The 17706-nt window shown below is 24.5% G+C and overlaps 1 protein-coding gene across 5 annotated transcripts in view; it reads right to left on the reverse strand.

Annotated features, from left to right (window-relative positions):
- Window positions 1-17706, reverse strand: part of LOC122719085 (CCR4-NOT transcription complex subunit 6-like) — a 291170-nt gene that overhangs the window by 230005 nt on the left and 43459 nt on the right. For 3 of the 5 annotated variants that reach the window (XM_043944626.1, XM_043944625.1, XM_043944627.1), the window contains exon 4: window positions 13918-14159. The exons of the other annotated variants lie outside the window; for them this stretch is intronic. In XM_043944626.1, coding sequence (XP_043800561.1) covers window positions 13918-14159 — 242 coding nt within the window. Of the gene's footprint in view, window positions 1-13917; window positions 14160-17706 lie in introns of those variants that run through there. 5 annotated transcript variants of the gene reach the window in all.

The raw sequence follows: 17706 nt of genomic DNA on the forward strand, positions 1-17706 counted from the left end.
AATTCATAAAAATGAATAATGATTTTTTTTAAATCTATTGAATTTGTTAGAGCACAATATGATGTTGTTCTAAATTAAATGTTCTAAATTATCCGCTAGCAACATAACTTCTTTATAGAATTCATCTTTCTCTAAGTCATGATAATAAAAAAACTAGCGAAACAATCGAAATTAAATTTTTTCTTGTTAGAGAATAATACTTTTTTCCATTCTATGGTCCAAGATTGTGATCCTGGCGAATTTCATTTTCTGACAGATGTGTTTTGCAGTTACCGCAACTTTTGTTTTTCAAGCTTGATATTTAACAGTTGAGTTGGATTTTAGAAGTTGTCGGGTCTTACGAATTGTTGTTGATTGTAATCCCGACTTTTGTAACTATAAAACGAGCAGAAAGATCCTTTTTGTTCCAGAAAACTTTAACATATTTCAAATTATTTCAATATTTTTAATAAAATTATTTCTCGAGGTGAAACTTCTTTAAATTTATTTTGAAATTATTCTATAAGAAAAGTTCATTTATCTTTGATTTTTTTTAATTTATAATTAGCTCATGATTTTTCATGATTTATTTCAATTAGTTGTAAATGAAACATAACAATCTATACAATAAAAATATGAACTCCACTTATATGAACTCTAGCTGAACACTTATTAATTAATACTGAACATCACTTCACTTAATTATGTTATATTAATATCATAATTATTAATATAAATTAATAATATAAATTAATATAATATAATATAATAATTATATATATATATTAATTATATATTAAAAAAAATGTTGTTGAAATTAAAATCATTTATATGAATATAACTGCTATTAAATAAATAAAAAATCATAGCAGAAGAGGAGGAGAATCAGTTCATGAATTCGTGTTATATGAACAACTTAGTTGTTCATATAAATTGTTCATATGAACGTATTTATTCCTCAAAATATGCATATAAAGTCAGTTTTACTATACAAAATTTCTAATTATCTAAAAATAAATGCTGAAATAATTTTGAAATTGTTAATTATATGAAAACAATTTCAAACAAAAATTGAATGATTTTAAGGAAATCATAATTTAACATTTTTTTTATTTCAGATTTCCAATATCTGTTTTAATTTATTTCAAATTCAGCACTGGTGACATCTACACGATATTACGATTATTTTAATTCAAGTTAATGTTTTCGACAGCAATCAGTCTGAAAAAGTGATAGATAGATTTTTTAATTGAAACAGTTATTCATAAATTTAATATTTAGACAATCGAGTTGTTTTAACGATTATATGATATAAAATAATCCAGCATTTGAACGTTGATAATGACATTAATTGTCCATCGAAAATTAACACGTTCATTCTACCAATTTGTTTAGTAATTAATTTAATTCTAATCAATATCAATTATTAATATTAATCAAAAATTGATTATTAATTATTCATCTTTACTTGGTTCACATTAACAATTCACATTAACAATTCCAAAAAAGAAAAAAATTTATATGCTGTAGCTTAATATAATATAATTAAACTATACAAGAGTTATTTGATTGTTTTTAATTGTTGTTATTCAATTTTAATCAATCATTTCATAAGTTAAATATTTGAAAAATATTATTGATATTTTGATATAAAAATTAGAAATTTAAAAAAAAAATGAAGTTTGGTTTTTGAATTCATTTGGTTTTATTTAAAAAAATTCAATATTTTTCATAGTTTTTTTAATCCTTCAAGTATTATGGTTCATCACTGAAAATGTATTTTACAGTAATATAAATTTTTCATTGCTATTATTACTTTATTATTAATATTTATTTTGTTTAATTTTATTATTATTGTATTTAAATGTTATTATATTAATTCATTATATTACATATACATTGAATAAAATAATATAAGAATTTTTATGCATTATGCATTATATATCCTCGTTGTATTATGATAGTAATAACCGTTTAATATGTTTATTACTATACATCATATGCATATTCAGATCTTTTATTTACTTATTAATTTTTACGAAATTTTTTCGTATTCAATAAAAACAATTATATATATTATAAAAAATTATTAGTTTCTACTTTTTTCATATCATGTAAATTCTGTGTGTGTGTGAAACGTGTTAAGACAAATTTAATCTTTATTTCTTTGAAAATCAAAATAGAATACAAAAATACAAAAACAAATTTTAATATGTATCGGGATCTGATTCAAATTTGCAATTTTTATTATTCAATATTGTATTGAAAAAATATATGAATTTAATTTTCATATTTTTATAAAATGTACATCTTGAAAATCTTATAATACTAAGAAAGGGTAAATTTTTACAGAAAACATGATACGTATAAAATCTATGAATAACAATATTTAAACTTTGACACTTATTTTAATATTGTTTCCTTGTGTTGACCATTCACGAGACGATATGATCTTCAAACGTTTGTTTACAAAACGTATAATTTGAACATGTGAATTTAAAATGAATTCAAAGTATAGCGAACGAAAAACAGAACTATTACGATTAAAATGGTAATGGATACAAATTTATTTAAATCGATTCAAATTTATTTTTTTCTTCTCTTCCAAAACCGCCATAGGGCAAACGCAAATTTCCTTTTTCCAGGAATCTGATTGTAAAAACTCGCTTAGAACAACGATAAGTCGTTCTCATGCAAGAACACAGTGGACAATGCAACCGGCATAACAGAATAGAGCTGTATTTTTTTTTTTTTTTCTTTTTTTACTTTTTTTTCCTCCTTAAGACGAAGAAACATTTCACAAGGAATTGTTGGTATCAGTCGAAAATCGTGCATCTCCTAGTAAAATGTTGGTAAGGGCGATTTTCCGGACAAATTGTAAGCCATAAAAGCGACGCGAGCGCCCAAGCATGCCAACTTGTGAGGTCGTAGAGGGCGCGCATATGCAAACACAAGATGTACGTGCTCGGATTTGCGTATACGGTGCGTTTGTTTGTCTTACAACCTTGGCATTGGCGAATACACCAAAGGGAAATAAGCAAAGTTGAAAGTAAAATATTCTAACCTTCGACTTGTTATGTATAATGTGTTGCAATTCTTTCGAGGAGAAAGGAAGAAAGTTTAAAGCCTAACGTTATTTTTAGATATTCGTTTGTATATAAATCTCCATTCGTTGCAAAAGCAAGTAAAGAAGGAAAGAATATTGTAGCATTACTATTTGAATAGGTACTGTTCTCGGTAAAAATATTGAATGGTAGAAAAAATTTTATGGATTGTAAATTAATGTTTTATGTTCGAAAGATAATTATTGTTTGTTGATTAGTTTCGTACAAGATTCAAATTAAAATTCAGAGGAAAAATTAATAAATATTGCAATGCAATAAATCGTAGATAGATAAATCCTTTATATAACGATTGTTTTGAATAACAATTTGATTGAAAAAAGAAATTTATGAATATGTTAATTAGAAAGAAGTAGAAATTAAATGATTAGCGATGAAAAAAGATGTATCTCATAAGAGAAATGCATTACAAAAGAATAAATTAATTTGAATAATAGGCGAGTAAATATATTTTTTTTAACAGTTAATTATTTTAGCAAAACTTTGATTTAAATTTTTACTTTTTTTGCATTTTCACAAATTTTAGCACTGATATATATATAATTTTTCGTATTCCAAAAAATTTTTTTCTATTTTACATTTACAAAATTTATATTTAAAATTTTAATAGAAAATTATTTGCATTATTATGTAATATTGAATTTATTTGTATATTAGTTTCAAAAAATTTTATCATTCTCATAATAAATATCTGCAAATGCAAAAGGATTAATATTGCAAGTATATCAATTTTAATGATTACACAATTCTTAGTCATTTAATTAATATCACTTTTATAATAGTTTCACTTTTTTCTAAAATTCTAAAATGAACTAATAGTCTTTACAAAATTTCTATTTTTCAAGAAGAATAATATTAAGACGGAGAAATCTAATCTTAGAAAAATAAAATATATTTATTTGTAATTTGTAATTATTATATATCACTGTTTTTTTTATCAAATTATTTATCTTTATATACTCAATATAACTTTCAAGATTGGAATAATTAAATAATTTACATATCCTATAAAGCATAAAATTTCAATAGAAATTAATTAATATTATTCAATGACTAAAATTGCATAACAAGCATTTGTGTCATTTATTCATTTAATTTTGTCTGCAACTATATTTTAGTTGTCTATCCATTGTGGTAAGACATCACATGTACTATATCAAGCAACCCCTTTAAACGCGCACGACGTGATTTCAATGCAAAGAAGAAAACCACTGACAGGATCAAAGTCAGGAACAGTCATTCTTAAATAAAACGTCTTAAGTTGTAAAATATTTCAATAGAAATAGCCAAATACTTTCTTATTTTAACTGAATAAGAAGTTTTATATTATACTAATATTTTATATTTATTTGCACATAAGTAACATAATATTTAAATAATTTAAATAATAAATATTTACGTTTTATAGTTGTTTCAAACTTTATATCATAGTTAAATATATACATACAGAATGTTTGAATATTTAGAGGTAATTATCAAAAATATTCATTATTCCAAAATATATTATAAATAGAATTTACTTTGTTTCGAGAGGGATATGATATGCTACATACAATGGTTTACAAAGTACTTGAACATTATTTTACAGGAAAATTCATCTAATTAGAAAATTTTGATTTCAATGAAAGTTTGTATGTATGTAGAATGTATTACACAGAGCAATTCCTTTGTTTCTATTTCAGAAAGTAAAATTAACTCCCAAAATTTTAGCATGGTGATAAGTTTTAAATATAATTGCCTGAAATTTTTTTTTGCAACTAAATTTTAAACATTTTAACCTAAAATCTTGTTCTATCTGATTACAAAATTATATTTAAAAAAAAACGAAAATACGAAATTTAAACTTTAATTTCAGTTCTTTAAAATTGTATGGATAAATGAGCATCCATTTACAACTCATTGTGTTCTAAATCATAAAGTTTCATTAAAATGAAAAACATATATAAAAAATTTCAATAAAAAATAAAAAAAAATTTGAATACATTCGTGAACAATTATAAATAATTTTTTCCTACGTATAAAAGAAATATAAAAATCATGTAAATATTATTCAAAAATCGAAATTTTCATTTTTATTTAAAAATTCTTACCATAAGAGTCAAGAGTTATTTTGCAATTTTAAAAAGTATATTTGCAAGGCAATACATGTTTACAAGATTTGAAATAAACTTTACTTCATAAAAATAAATTTAGTGCACGAATGTTGTAATTCAATGAAAGTTTAAGATTAACGATAAAAATAATTAATGCCAAGTAAGATGACATTGCCTTGATAAAGCTTTTTAAAGCTCGTATCAGAGATTTAATCCTTAGCTTAAAGAATAACAGGAACTTTTCTCGACGATTAATAATTATATTGTTGTTCGTGTATATTCATGAAGTTTTTTTTAAATGGCTATAACTTTATTAAAAAAATCTTTTCTTATAAATAAGAAGATATAAAAACTTATAAATAAAAGTTTCGTTTATTCTAAAGATAAAGAACTTTTTGATACTATATACAGAAATTGTGAAACTTGTTGCATGCAGATTTGTCTTAATTAATTAAAATATCCTAGTATTTTTTATTTTTCAAGATATATTGAAATATTTTAAATTCTATACATTCTTTAACATTTAAGTGAAGTTAAAAAATCCTATATATCCTTTTTTAAGGATTTAGAATCAGAATTTTTCTAATTAAATTATATATACATCATTATATATACAATGATAAAAATTTCATTTTCCACTTACATATGTTTCGAAATATTAAATACAAATAATCTTGCAAGAAGAAGATGAACAAAAAATTTGTAGAAATTAAATTCCATTTAAAAAAAATTTACTTATTATTTAACGGCTTATAAATATAAAATATAATAAAAGAATAAGAAATTTAATAATTTTAACAAAATTCAAACTATAATTTGCTTTTTCTGTTCATAAAAATTTGAATAAAATTTGAATAAAGTCATAGAATATCGAAATTCCACAATTATTTAATACTTATTACAAATTATGCAACAATTTCCATTTTAATATATTTTACATTCAATTTTAATGTATTTTACGTAATATTTTTTTTTCACAATTATTTAATTATAAAAACTGAAACGGATTTGTTGAGCAAGCAGTGAAAGCAGATAAATCTCAGGATAAATCGATCAAGCAAAGACCACACAAGTATCGAAAGAAATAAAATAAAAAAAAAAATTCGCAGAATCATCGTGTCTCGTTATCGATCTGAAAAATGCGGAGAAGAACGTGCAAGTCACAAGAAAACACACAACTCGAATACAAGGGAATACAGCCTTTAATAAGTGTACTTGTGTGCGCCAATAAATGAGGTTCATCCATCCATCGGCGAATGAAGCGAATAGTGGACAAAGAAAATTCGTGATGCGTGAAATTCATGATGCACGACGGCGTACAGAGAAAGATATTTTGAGAAAATCTATTGGAAATGATATATGTACACGTGATCCGTGATGCATGACATTCGTGATATATGAATTGAAAAAGATACATCGAGGTAAAATTTCGATTTGCTTTATGATAATGACATGCAAAAAACATTGTCTTGCAAAGTACGTGTCAAAACGTGTGAAGAGCTACCGTATGGCCTTTTGTTTCACGGATATCAAAGGACGTTTTATCCGTTTAATCTGCAAACTTGGAAAATTAATGTTTCATGGTGGATCGGGACACGTTCAAGATCAAAATCTGTATTACTTTGCATTTCATTGTTTTCCTCGTGCTTATTACGTACCGCTATTATGTTTTCACGGATACCAAAACTGAATGTTTGATCGATAGATATAGTTGAATTAAAATTAAAACGGAACGGAAAATATCGAAAGGATTTCAAAGAGATTTTCAAACAATTTTTGTATAACTCGATTCTGTTCTATCAACGTGATACAATAATTTAATAGAAATTAGATGCGTGAAAATAAAAATTAAAAAGGAGAAAAGTAAATATAGTAAATTGTTTCGATAAATACGATTGAATAAATACTTAAATTAATAAATGTATATACGTTATACGTATAACGTTATAATTGATCATATAATAGATATTTATTGAAACAAATTATACTATCACATACAAGATGTTAATATATTCATGGAAAATTTTTGATGAAGTGAGAATGAGACCGTCATATCATCTATCTCATTCTATTTTTGTTTCACTTCATCTAATGTGAACTTAAATTATTTAACAAATAAAGTAACTGATATTTTCGTATTATACAAACATTCGTATTATATTTCATAATATATAAATTTTTATATTTATTTTGATTTGTAGAATCCAAAGATATTCCAGTAATACAATAATAACCTGATATTTATATTTTATTTATTATATATGATAATTGAATGTTATAAACTATATTTTAAATAAAATTTCTGATTATATAATATCGAAAGATGGAAAAATTTTGAATAAATTTATGTATAAAAAGAATAGATATCATCTTGTAAAAAATCTTTTTTTTTTAAACTCAATTTTTTTAAGTAAATAGCAATTTATTAAAAATGTTATATTTACGTAGAATAAAAAATTAATATTTTACAAGTACTACGTATGACACGTATTTTAAATAACACGACACATTCTTTACATTAATTTCTTGAATATATAAAACCTGTTTAAATGACATGAAAATTCGTAGTCTATAACTTATAGACAATATAGACATAACATATAACAAAAGATTTTTACGTGCAATTTAATAATCGTAATGCGTTTTAATATCCTATTTGACTATCTTTGCTTTTACATAATAAATTACATAAAAAACTCGCAAAGCAACGTTTAATCATCATACGCACTTAATTTAAATAAATTGCATAGTTGCACAATTCTCTTTTTTCTCTTTTTTACGTTGAATTTTTCCTTCTTGCATACATTTAAATTTACATATATACGCCAATGTAAATACAATTTATTTTAATAGATCACGTTCTATTGTACACTTTTTACGATTAATTATTTCCTATCGCGTCGTTTTCATTACTTTAATCGCACGCGTTACCATCACTGTTTAAAATTAATTCAAGCCGCATCGAATTTACAGAGCTTAATGCAACTTTCAAGCAAAACCGTTTCCACGTTATCTCGTTTACCAATATTCCCCATTACGCGTGCCTGATAATTCGTAATACTACCAAGAAATATCTCACGCGAAATGGTTAGAATGTTTAAATGACAGGCTTATAAATGTGTACCCCCACGTGTAGCACCCACTTGCTACATTGGAACAGCATACCTTAGAAAATTACGAGCCGTTTCGAAACCTTTGATCTGTACAAGTATGTGAAAACATGTACCGGGCGAATGATCAAGTGACGAAATTTTCGAGAATTCGAAACGACTCTGTCACTGCAACTTTGTTGGTGTAAAAACTACGCGATGAATGAAATTGAATTTTTTACCGTCCTTTCACAGGAATTTTGACGGGAACGAAGACCAAAGATTTTCAATGAACGATTGCAATAAATGTAAAAATGTCGAAGAATCGAAACCTGACTTTGAAAGACATAAAAACAATGATTCTGTTAAGGATTAAATTTCAAAAAAAAATTATGATTGTTGGGATTTTACAAACTCACATATAATAGTAAGATTTAATTTTTTGTTAATAATTTTTTTAATATTGAATTGTTCTCTCTAAAAGGACACAAAAAGTTTTCTTATGGATAAAGTTATGTAAGTGCAAAATTTAATATATGTTAATATATTTTTTCTTAAAAATTTCTATTCATATTATCAAAAAAATAAATAAAGGAATAAAAAATATATGGTGAAATATACATAAATCTTCACAATAGCATTTCTTTGTAATAGAAATAAGGAGCATTCGTTGTAATTGATTAGAAAAATCTTAAAATCTTAGCAAAATAAATCTTAAACACAAATTGTATTATTATTAAATTTTAATTTTTGTATTATTATTAAATTAAATTAAATTGTTATTAAAAAAATAAGAATAAATTCATTGTTAAAATATTCTCTTAAGTTATTTATCTAAATTATTTTTTACATTCGAGAATTTTTCGAATTACAAAAAGATTCAAATATTTCATGCTTACAAAATTCAATTTTTACGCTTTATTTTTTCGTAAAATCGTATCTTTCGCTTAATAAATTTAGAATTTAAATATAAATTCAATTAGATTATTAAAAATTAAATAAATAATAATTAAATAAAAATTAATATCCTCAATAATTTTTCTATATTTCCAATAATTTATGAAAATATAATCTCGATCCCCTTAATTAATTTCAATTTAAAAATTATCGTTACGAATAAGAATATAGCACTTACGTGCTTATATTTTCAAAATCAAGATCTCTATTGTCCACGAATTATCACATATCAATCATCGCTAATCCACAAGCAAAATTAAAGCAAGATATTTAAAGAAACAAAATTGCCGATAAAGGTGAATATCAAATATAAAGTAAAATTCGTAACATAGTTTGAAGGTAAAAAGTAAAGGAAGTCAATAGAATCAAGTGTAGTGGTCATAAGATAAGAGACAAGAGTGACATTTCTCGATTTTAGGCGAGGAAAAAGCGAGGATCGCGTTGCGCCGCTTGCTTCGTCGTCCGTGAAATCGAGTATTCCGAATTTTCCAGACGAAGTCAACTACCTACGACATCTATGCTGCGACACAAGACATTACGTGCAGGTGCTTCCTCGAGTAGCTGACTAAGCTTACTTCGTAACGGCCAATGGCCATTCGTTCTCGACTCCATCGAGCTTACGATCCTCTCGGTGTCAAGTGGTCATCTAGCGAGAGTTAGGTGTTTTAAAAAAGGATAAACTTAAGTGCCGAACAGAGAGCAAGTAGCTAAGTGTGCGTGATCGATGATGCGATCGTTTCATACGAATGTCATTGTGTTCGTTAAGTACGCATTACGTCGTAATTTGAAAGTTCGATTGAAATCGTCAGAGAAGATGAATCCAAGTGAGTATTTAAATACGTTTGTACGATAGGAGAATTACTATTTGCTTAAAATTTAATCCTTTCGTTTTTTAGGTTAGGAAAAAATCGTTCAAATGTAAAAATTGTTAAAAGAAGATAGTTTTAAAATAATCATAAACAATATATTTGAACACCATGTGATAATGTTATAATATAATATAAAGATAATAAAAAATAAGATATATTATTTTAAAGAAAATTAAAATGCAAAATAGGTCAGATATACGTAACATTATCTAAGAAACGAACAAATATGAATGATACAGAAAAATATTTGAAACAAATAAAAAAAAAATATGTGTAGGGTATCGAAAAGCACAATGATGTGATATTTGTTTGACTTTGTAATGACCTTGAAGAAATATATGAAATGTTATTTTCAAGGTATTTACACGTTTCCAAATAAATTATTCATACTAAATGTGATGCTGGAAAAACAATTAATATGTCACGTATGTCTGATGCGTGTTAGTGAAAGTATTAATTAAAGTCAAATCAAACAGGAATGTTTCATTGATTTTTAATGAGCTATAAAAACAGAAATACGATAGAATTTGCATCATTTAAATATTCTAATATTCGAAAGTTATATTAATCGAACAATCTATTATCCAAACTGCACTTAATATTTGCAATATTAACAATGTTTTTTCTTAGCACAGTAGAAATGGAATTTAATTTAAAATTGATATTATAAACGCTCATATAATATAGGCTTTTGAGTAAGAAGAAAGAACATCTTATAATTATATAAAGGGTTGAAATTAACACAAAAGAAAATTTTTAACAAATTATTTTTTTTTGCAAGTAAATTTTAAAGTCAATTTCATTCTTTTAAATGGAACCATTCATATATTTTGAATGTATTAGTTTATTTATTTGAATATTTTCTATAAAAAAAAATATTAATCTATTTATATACATCAATGAAAAACTATTGATTTAGGAGATATTTCAATCTAAATTTAATGGTTTCATGCTATTAAAACCCAAGAAGATAATCGCTTTTGATTGGCAGTTTAGAATAGGCAGAACAATCTTCAATACATAAAACACATCTATTTTTTTTTATTATGGCCGATAGACTTAATTAATGGTTAAGAAAAACTCATCAATAAATGAATTCTCATCACGTCACAAATAGTTAAGTACCAAAGCCATTAACTCATAAAATTTATATTCTGATTCTAATAAACAAATAATAAAAATTATTTTCTTTATTGGCTATTAATTAAACAAAACAGCTCTTTTAATTAAACAAAACACGAAATTATAATATACGGATTGAACAATAATAGATGTGATCATTCGGCATGTAATAATGCACAAGGATGATAGCTCTTCGATATAAAATAAATCAATAAATATATTCAAAATTATATTGTTTCGTTTAAAAAAAAAAATGAAGTTAACTTCGAAAATCTCACTAATTGATCTGCAAAATAATTATTTGCATAATAAAATATTTTAAACCAAACAACTTTTGTTTTGTTAAAACAATTTTTTTAATAACCCCTTAATGAAATATTTGATTGTTATTTAAACAAAATATCCTGTATATTCTCTTATATATATTAATTATATTTATCCATATTTTATTACTTCTATTTACTTCGTGACGTATTTACGAAATTTGACTCTTCCTAACCGATTGTATAAACTGCATATCCATTTCAAAACATTTGTTCCCCAATTTGTTCGAATAATCACCTGTTTTATTGTGAACAGACGATCATAAATATTCGATAATTTGATACGTGAGTCAAATCAAATCAATAAGAAATCATTAATTCAAAAGGATCTGTCTCTTCGATTAATATAAATAAATGCAGAAAGATAAAACAACAAATATTCGATAGGATCAGATCAATCGAGGTTTAATAAAGAAAGCTCTAAGTCTTCTTGTTTCGATTTCAGATGATATCTCGCTCGTGAAAATCACGTTGGGAGAAGAGGGTTGGGGGCATCAATATGTGCGAGCTGTTTTTGCGATACAAGTGCATATAGTCGCAGGATGCGCGTGCGAAGCGCAGGTTGCACACATGCATATTGGAAGGCTGGCCGCGGACGTGTTGGCATTTGGCATTGCGCCGCATATTATCCAAGGATGCACGAAATGCCTTGCCATTTGCAAACGGGACACGCTCGTTCGACGTTGTCGTTGTTGTTGCGTTGCTGGTGTTGCACAGTCGTCGTCCCAGCTTCATTCCTGCATGTTCAGGGCCTGTGACAGGGCGCGTTCCAACTCTCTTGTCTCTCGCCAAATGAGACAAATGTATCTTTTCAATAACGCTTTTAAACAACTTTCAAAAATTCAAATAGCCATTTCAAAAATTCTCTCTGGAGTTGCAAATGATGCGTGCAGCCTCTTCCTTCTCCTTTCAAAACGTATATACCGTTATAGGCCTAGAGTCAATCCATTCGAGCAGAAATAATTCACAGAGTGTCGATCGGTAGCTCGACGAATAAGCAAAAGTTGCTTATTTTCAGTAGGAAATTTTTTTTTTTTTTTCGATCGATCGATCGATAGATTGCATTTTTTCGAAAAAGATTACTCGAAATGTACGATTTGAAGTTGATCGATTCGGTTAATCGATTAAAAGTTATCAAATATAAACGTGTTTTAAACGCGTTCAAGTCGATATGCGATATATAGAGCATAAATGAATCGATCCTTGATGAAATGTTTAATCAATCAGTAATATAAAGACACTTGATTTGAAGTTAAAAATGTGGTTTAATGTGTTCAGTGAATATACGATAAAGAGCATAAGCGAATCAATGCTCGATCTGAAAAATTTGAAAAATTTAATCGATTGTAAAATATACAATAAACTGAAAAATGAAGTTTTCCTTTTACAATGATTCTTCAAAATTTGTTCTATGCTTTTTTTTTTACGTTATTGAACTTTGAACATTAAATGATGAAAATGGAAAAAAAGTTATTCAATAATCATAGCTAGTTTAATATATTTTATTTATTTATTTGTTTATCTGTAGTAAAATATATGATACGTTTAATCCACATATTCAAATTTATTTTATCATACGTTTTATTAATATATTTATTGACATTGGCAATTTGAATACATGTATTTGAACGTAAATGTTCTACTTAGAGCACCATCGTTAACCTGTTAATCTTGTTAAATTATTGCCAAAACTGAGTGGACTTAATCACGTTGTAAATTGGTACAAATCCATGGCTATAGTTAGCCCAAGATGCAAGTAATTGCTTTTGAATCGATCAATCATTCGCTAACTCAACAAGGGATATCTGTTATGAGTATTTAAAGATAATTGAATGTTTAAAAATTATAAATATTTATACGTGTAAAATTGAGGAACTGTTTTTTGCTTATTTTTTAAACTGTGTGCAAATTTTAATTTTTTTAATCTCTTTCACTATTATTTTCTATTCAACTGTAAAATATTGCATTTCAAATAAATCGATATCAGCCTTTCAAATGCACAAAAAGGCTGGAAAATATTTCGATAATTGGATAATTATATAATCTGAATGCTGAAGAAAAAAGAGATTAAAACTTTTGCACACGCATATTAAATAAATAAAAAGTTAATTATCGTAAAATGTTATCGACATACACTGCATATAATTACTTTTAGCTAAAAGATTTAACGAATATTTAATTTCATTTGAATTATCAAGCTAATGACTAAAATTGAATGTTCATCAACCAACTTATTTATATGATAAATATGGAACATTATATGATAAATACCATTTCCCTTAGCAAATATTTAAATAAATTACGAAATAAATAAATTTAAAGAGTAATTTATCATTATGAAAGTATGTTAAAATATTTTATCTTCAAGAATAATCGATAATAGTAATGTACATGTAAAAGCTTAAACGTGAAAGGCAATAGAAAATAAAATAATTTAAACTAGATCGCAAGAAATTTAAACACGATAGAAATAACTTGATTAAAAACGTAATTGTTCCCTCACATTTTTTCAAATTATATACATCCTGTAAAACTTGCTTACTCACCGTATCAATCTTTGCGGACACGAATTCAATCATTAATATTCTGGTTTTAGAAAGCTTACCTGAAACAAGAAAGAAACAGTACTTATATTCAACATTACATCTACGAACATTTGTGTGTGTTTAATTATATCTAAATTTAAGATCATTTTAGATCAAGTATATGCACATACAAGTATTTTAAGAAAAAAATATTATTTAAGTTATTAGAACTTATGATTATACTCTAGTTATTTATCATTTGAAAAATCATAATTTATTATAATGATATTAATATTAATATATATTTTTAATTTTATAAAAATTAAATAATAAAAAAATATTAAACAATTATATAAATATTTATATACAATTATACAAATATATACAATTATATAATAATATAAATATATGTATAATAAATTTTGTTTAAAATCCAAAAAAAATAAATTACAACTACCATATTTATATAATAATGTTATTTAAATTTTCAAATTAAAAATTTGCTAAGAAAGATGAAATTTTTATTTTATGCTTATAAAGTGATTTATAAATATCCTAAATTCTTTAAATAAAAAAAATATAAAAAAAGAATATATCAAATACAGAACTGATGTAATTCAAATTTAAAGATATTAATATTAAGTAGATTAATATATTAAGTATATATTAGTATATTAAGTAGATTAAAATATTAATACATATTAATAAAATAGAAAAAAGATATATATCTAAACAAAATTAATCTTATTTTATACATAAATATTTATATATTTATAATTATATTCAAATTATACGTCTTCCATTTTTATTTGTATTCTTGGAAAGATATAATAGAACAAGATTGTTCAGATGATGACAATATCCGCGAAATAATATGAAAAATTTCCATTTAATTTCCATTTATTAATATGAATGTGAACGGGCGTAATGTTCGGCCAGCAGCAACATCTAATAGATGAATCAACGATGCGTTGGAACAAATGCATCATCTACATGTTGATCGGGGTCGAACACCTGTGACCGATCTTTTTAACAAATTGCACAAATTTCATAATCTGTTGTGACAAACTGTTCTTCAGTTATTAATTTCGGTATCATTATTAATCATTATTAATTATCGGTATCATTAGTAATTGGAAATTATTCGCTATTATTAAATATAAACGTAATAAAATTATAGCTAGATCGATCATTCTATTTTATAATTAAAATTAAATATTAATGATTACGTTATTTTTTTCTAGTGTAATCTTAAATGGAAAATGGAAAAATTACTGAACGTTATTTATATTTAAATTTAACATTATTTAAAATTTAAAAACAATTTAACATTACAAAACTCGATATGATTATGATGATATTTATACAGAATGTTTTTAAATTCACTCGAATATTTATCAAACTATTGAAGATACAAAAAAATGCTTCGAGTAAAAATTGAATGGTTTCAAAAGACATATAATTCGACGTGGTTAGTTTTTTTTGTAAGTAGAGGTCAATATAAAAAGAATAAATAAAGAACAATTTTAATTTCTTAACTGTAATCACGTAATTTTTATTTATTTTTTATTTTTTTTTAATTTTTATTTTTTGGCAATTGATCAATTTAAATGAGATCTTTACAACAGATTATTTATTATGTTATAATATATAACAATACATTATAAATATAAATTATATAACAATACATTATTTTTTTTTATTTTTTAAGTAACTTTAATATAATATAAATTTTACAGTATTAGATATTATAATAAAAATATTTGTATTTCAATTATTATTTTTATATGTATATATTAATACAATTATTAATAATAATTTCTTTAAATCCATTTCTCAATTCAATTATTCGATTCTTTTAAAAAAATAGAATATAATTTCTCAATAGATACGCAGTTTCATTAGTCAGAAAAGCTAAGATCATGAATCATGGTTGAAGACAGAAGCGTACGGTATCGAGTGCAAAGGGTCGTGCGAAACAGGTCTAAAAGAAATGCGATTCATTTATAGACCGTTGAAGATGACGCTCCATCGCTTCTAATCCTTCATTTCTATTGCTAACAACGTTGGTACCACGATATCAAAATCGTAGCTGGACATAACGGTACCGATTAATTCGCAATAAAGCGTTAGCACGATCCTATCAATCATGTGATACATCTATTGGACGTACAAGTGTTTCTGCTTCTTGAATAAATACGAATCTTTAATGAGAGAGAGTGGAGAGTATAGAAAGTGTGCTGTAGTAACAGCAAATCGTTATTCTTATAGTATAACAATCAGTTATTATACTCTGATTAATTAGTAATATTCTTAGCTTACATTTTCACATAAACAAGATCAAATTTAATTAACACGTATTTAATTTTAATTAATACGTAAAAAATATGTCGTGTTATATATACTTAAAATATATGTTAAAGTATATAGTAGTTACAAAACGTAGGTAATTTTATTACATAGATTTAAAATATGAAATTATAAAATTATAATATTGTATAAAAAAATTTTCTCATGATTTTCTTATAAATTGCCATTGTTTATCTGGAAAGAAATTGTTTTACATATGTTGAATTTTCTATTACTTTTAAACTATTCAAAATTTTTTTCTATTTTCAATATTATATCATAACCAGAATTTTTATTTTAAAATATAATTAAATGTATCTATAATATTTTATTATTATATAAAAAAATCATTGTAAAAAAATAGAATGGTAGAGTTGAATTACATATAAAAGTTAATATAATCTGATAAAGTATTTATAAAAGTTTTAAACTCATTCGAGAATTTATATTTGAAATATGGATTATTAATTTCATCTTTTAAAAGGTTATAAGAAAAGGCTAATAAAAGTTTCGAATCTATTTGTGAAATTTTTGATCTCCATGAGATGTTTAGATCATTGAAAAAGAATTAATTTAGAAATTTAATATTTTTTAAGGAATTAAGCTTAAAGTGATTAAATAAATTTTAATTCTGCTTCTATCACTGCTGTACAATAAATTCTCAAATTTTTTGATTTGTCAATTTATTTTGTGCCTTCTATAAAAAGCTTTTTAACAAAGCATAATCTTATTTTATATGCAAATGTATATAGTATCTGGTATGGATATATACAATCATACTAGTATTAGAAGAACAATAATTAGTTTTTTACTTTCTGAAATTAATATTTGTTCATAATTTTTTTCTTATTTTCATTGTTGTTATTTAAAATTATTTTAATATTTTGTGAAAAAAAGTTTTATTAATAAAACTAATTATTAGAAATCTACTTTGAATATATTGAAAAATAAAAATGAAATAGAAAAATATTTATTTCAATAAAAAGTTTGAAAGTAACAATTGGTACAAATGGCTACATAATTTTCTAAGAGAAACACAGAAAAGTATAAAACTACAACAAGGTTTTCAAACTATTCTATACTATCGTAAATTCGAACTAACATTCGCATTCTAAATTCTCTGCATGCTAAACTTTTACACATTATCATTGTACGCAGTCTCGTGGTATAGAATTCAAGTATCTTATGGAAATTGCAAAAATACGTGTAAAAAATAGACATCCAAAAAATAGAAATAAATAAATGCAATTAAAAAATAGAATAATTTTCGAATCTATG

This window comes from Apis laboriosa, unplaced genomic scaffold (assembly GCF_014066325.1).
Source record: "Apis laboriosa isolate Shangri-la unplaced genomic scaffold, ASM1406632v1 scaffold69_cov144, whole genome shotgun sequence".
NCBI lineage: Eukaryota > Metazoa > Arthropoda > Insecta > Hymenoptera > Apidae > Apis > Apis laboriosa.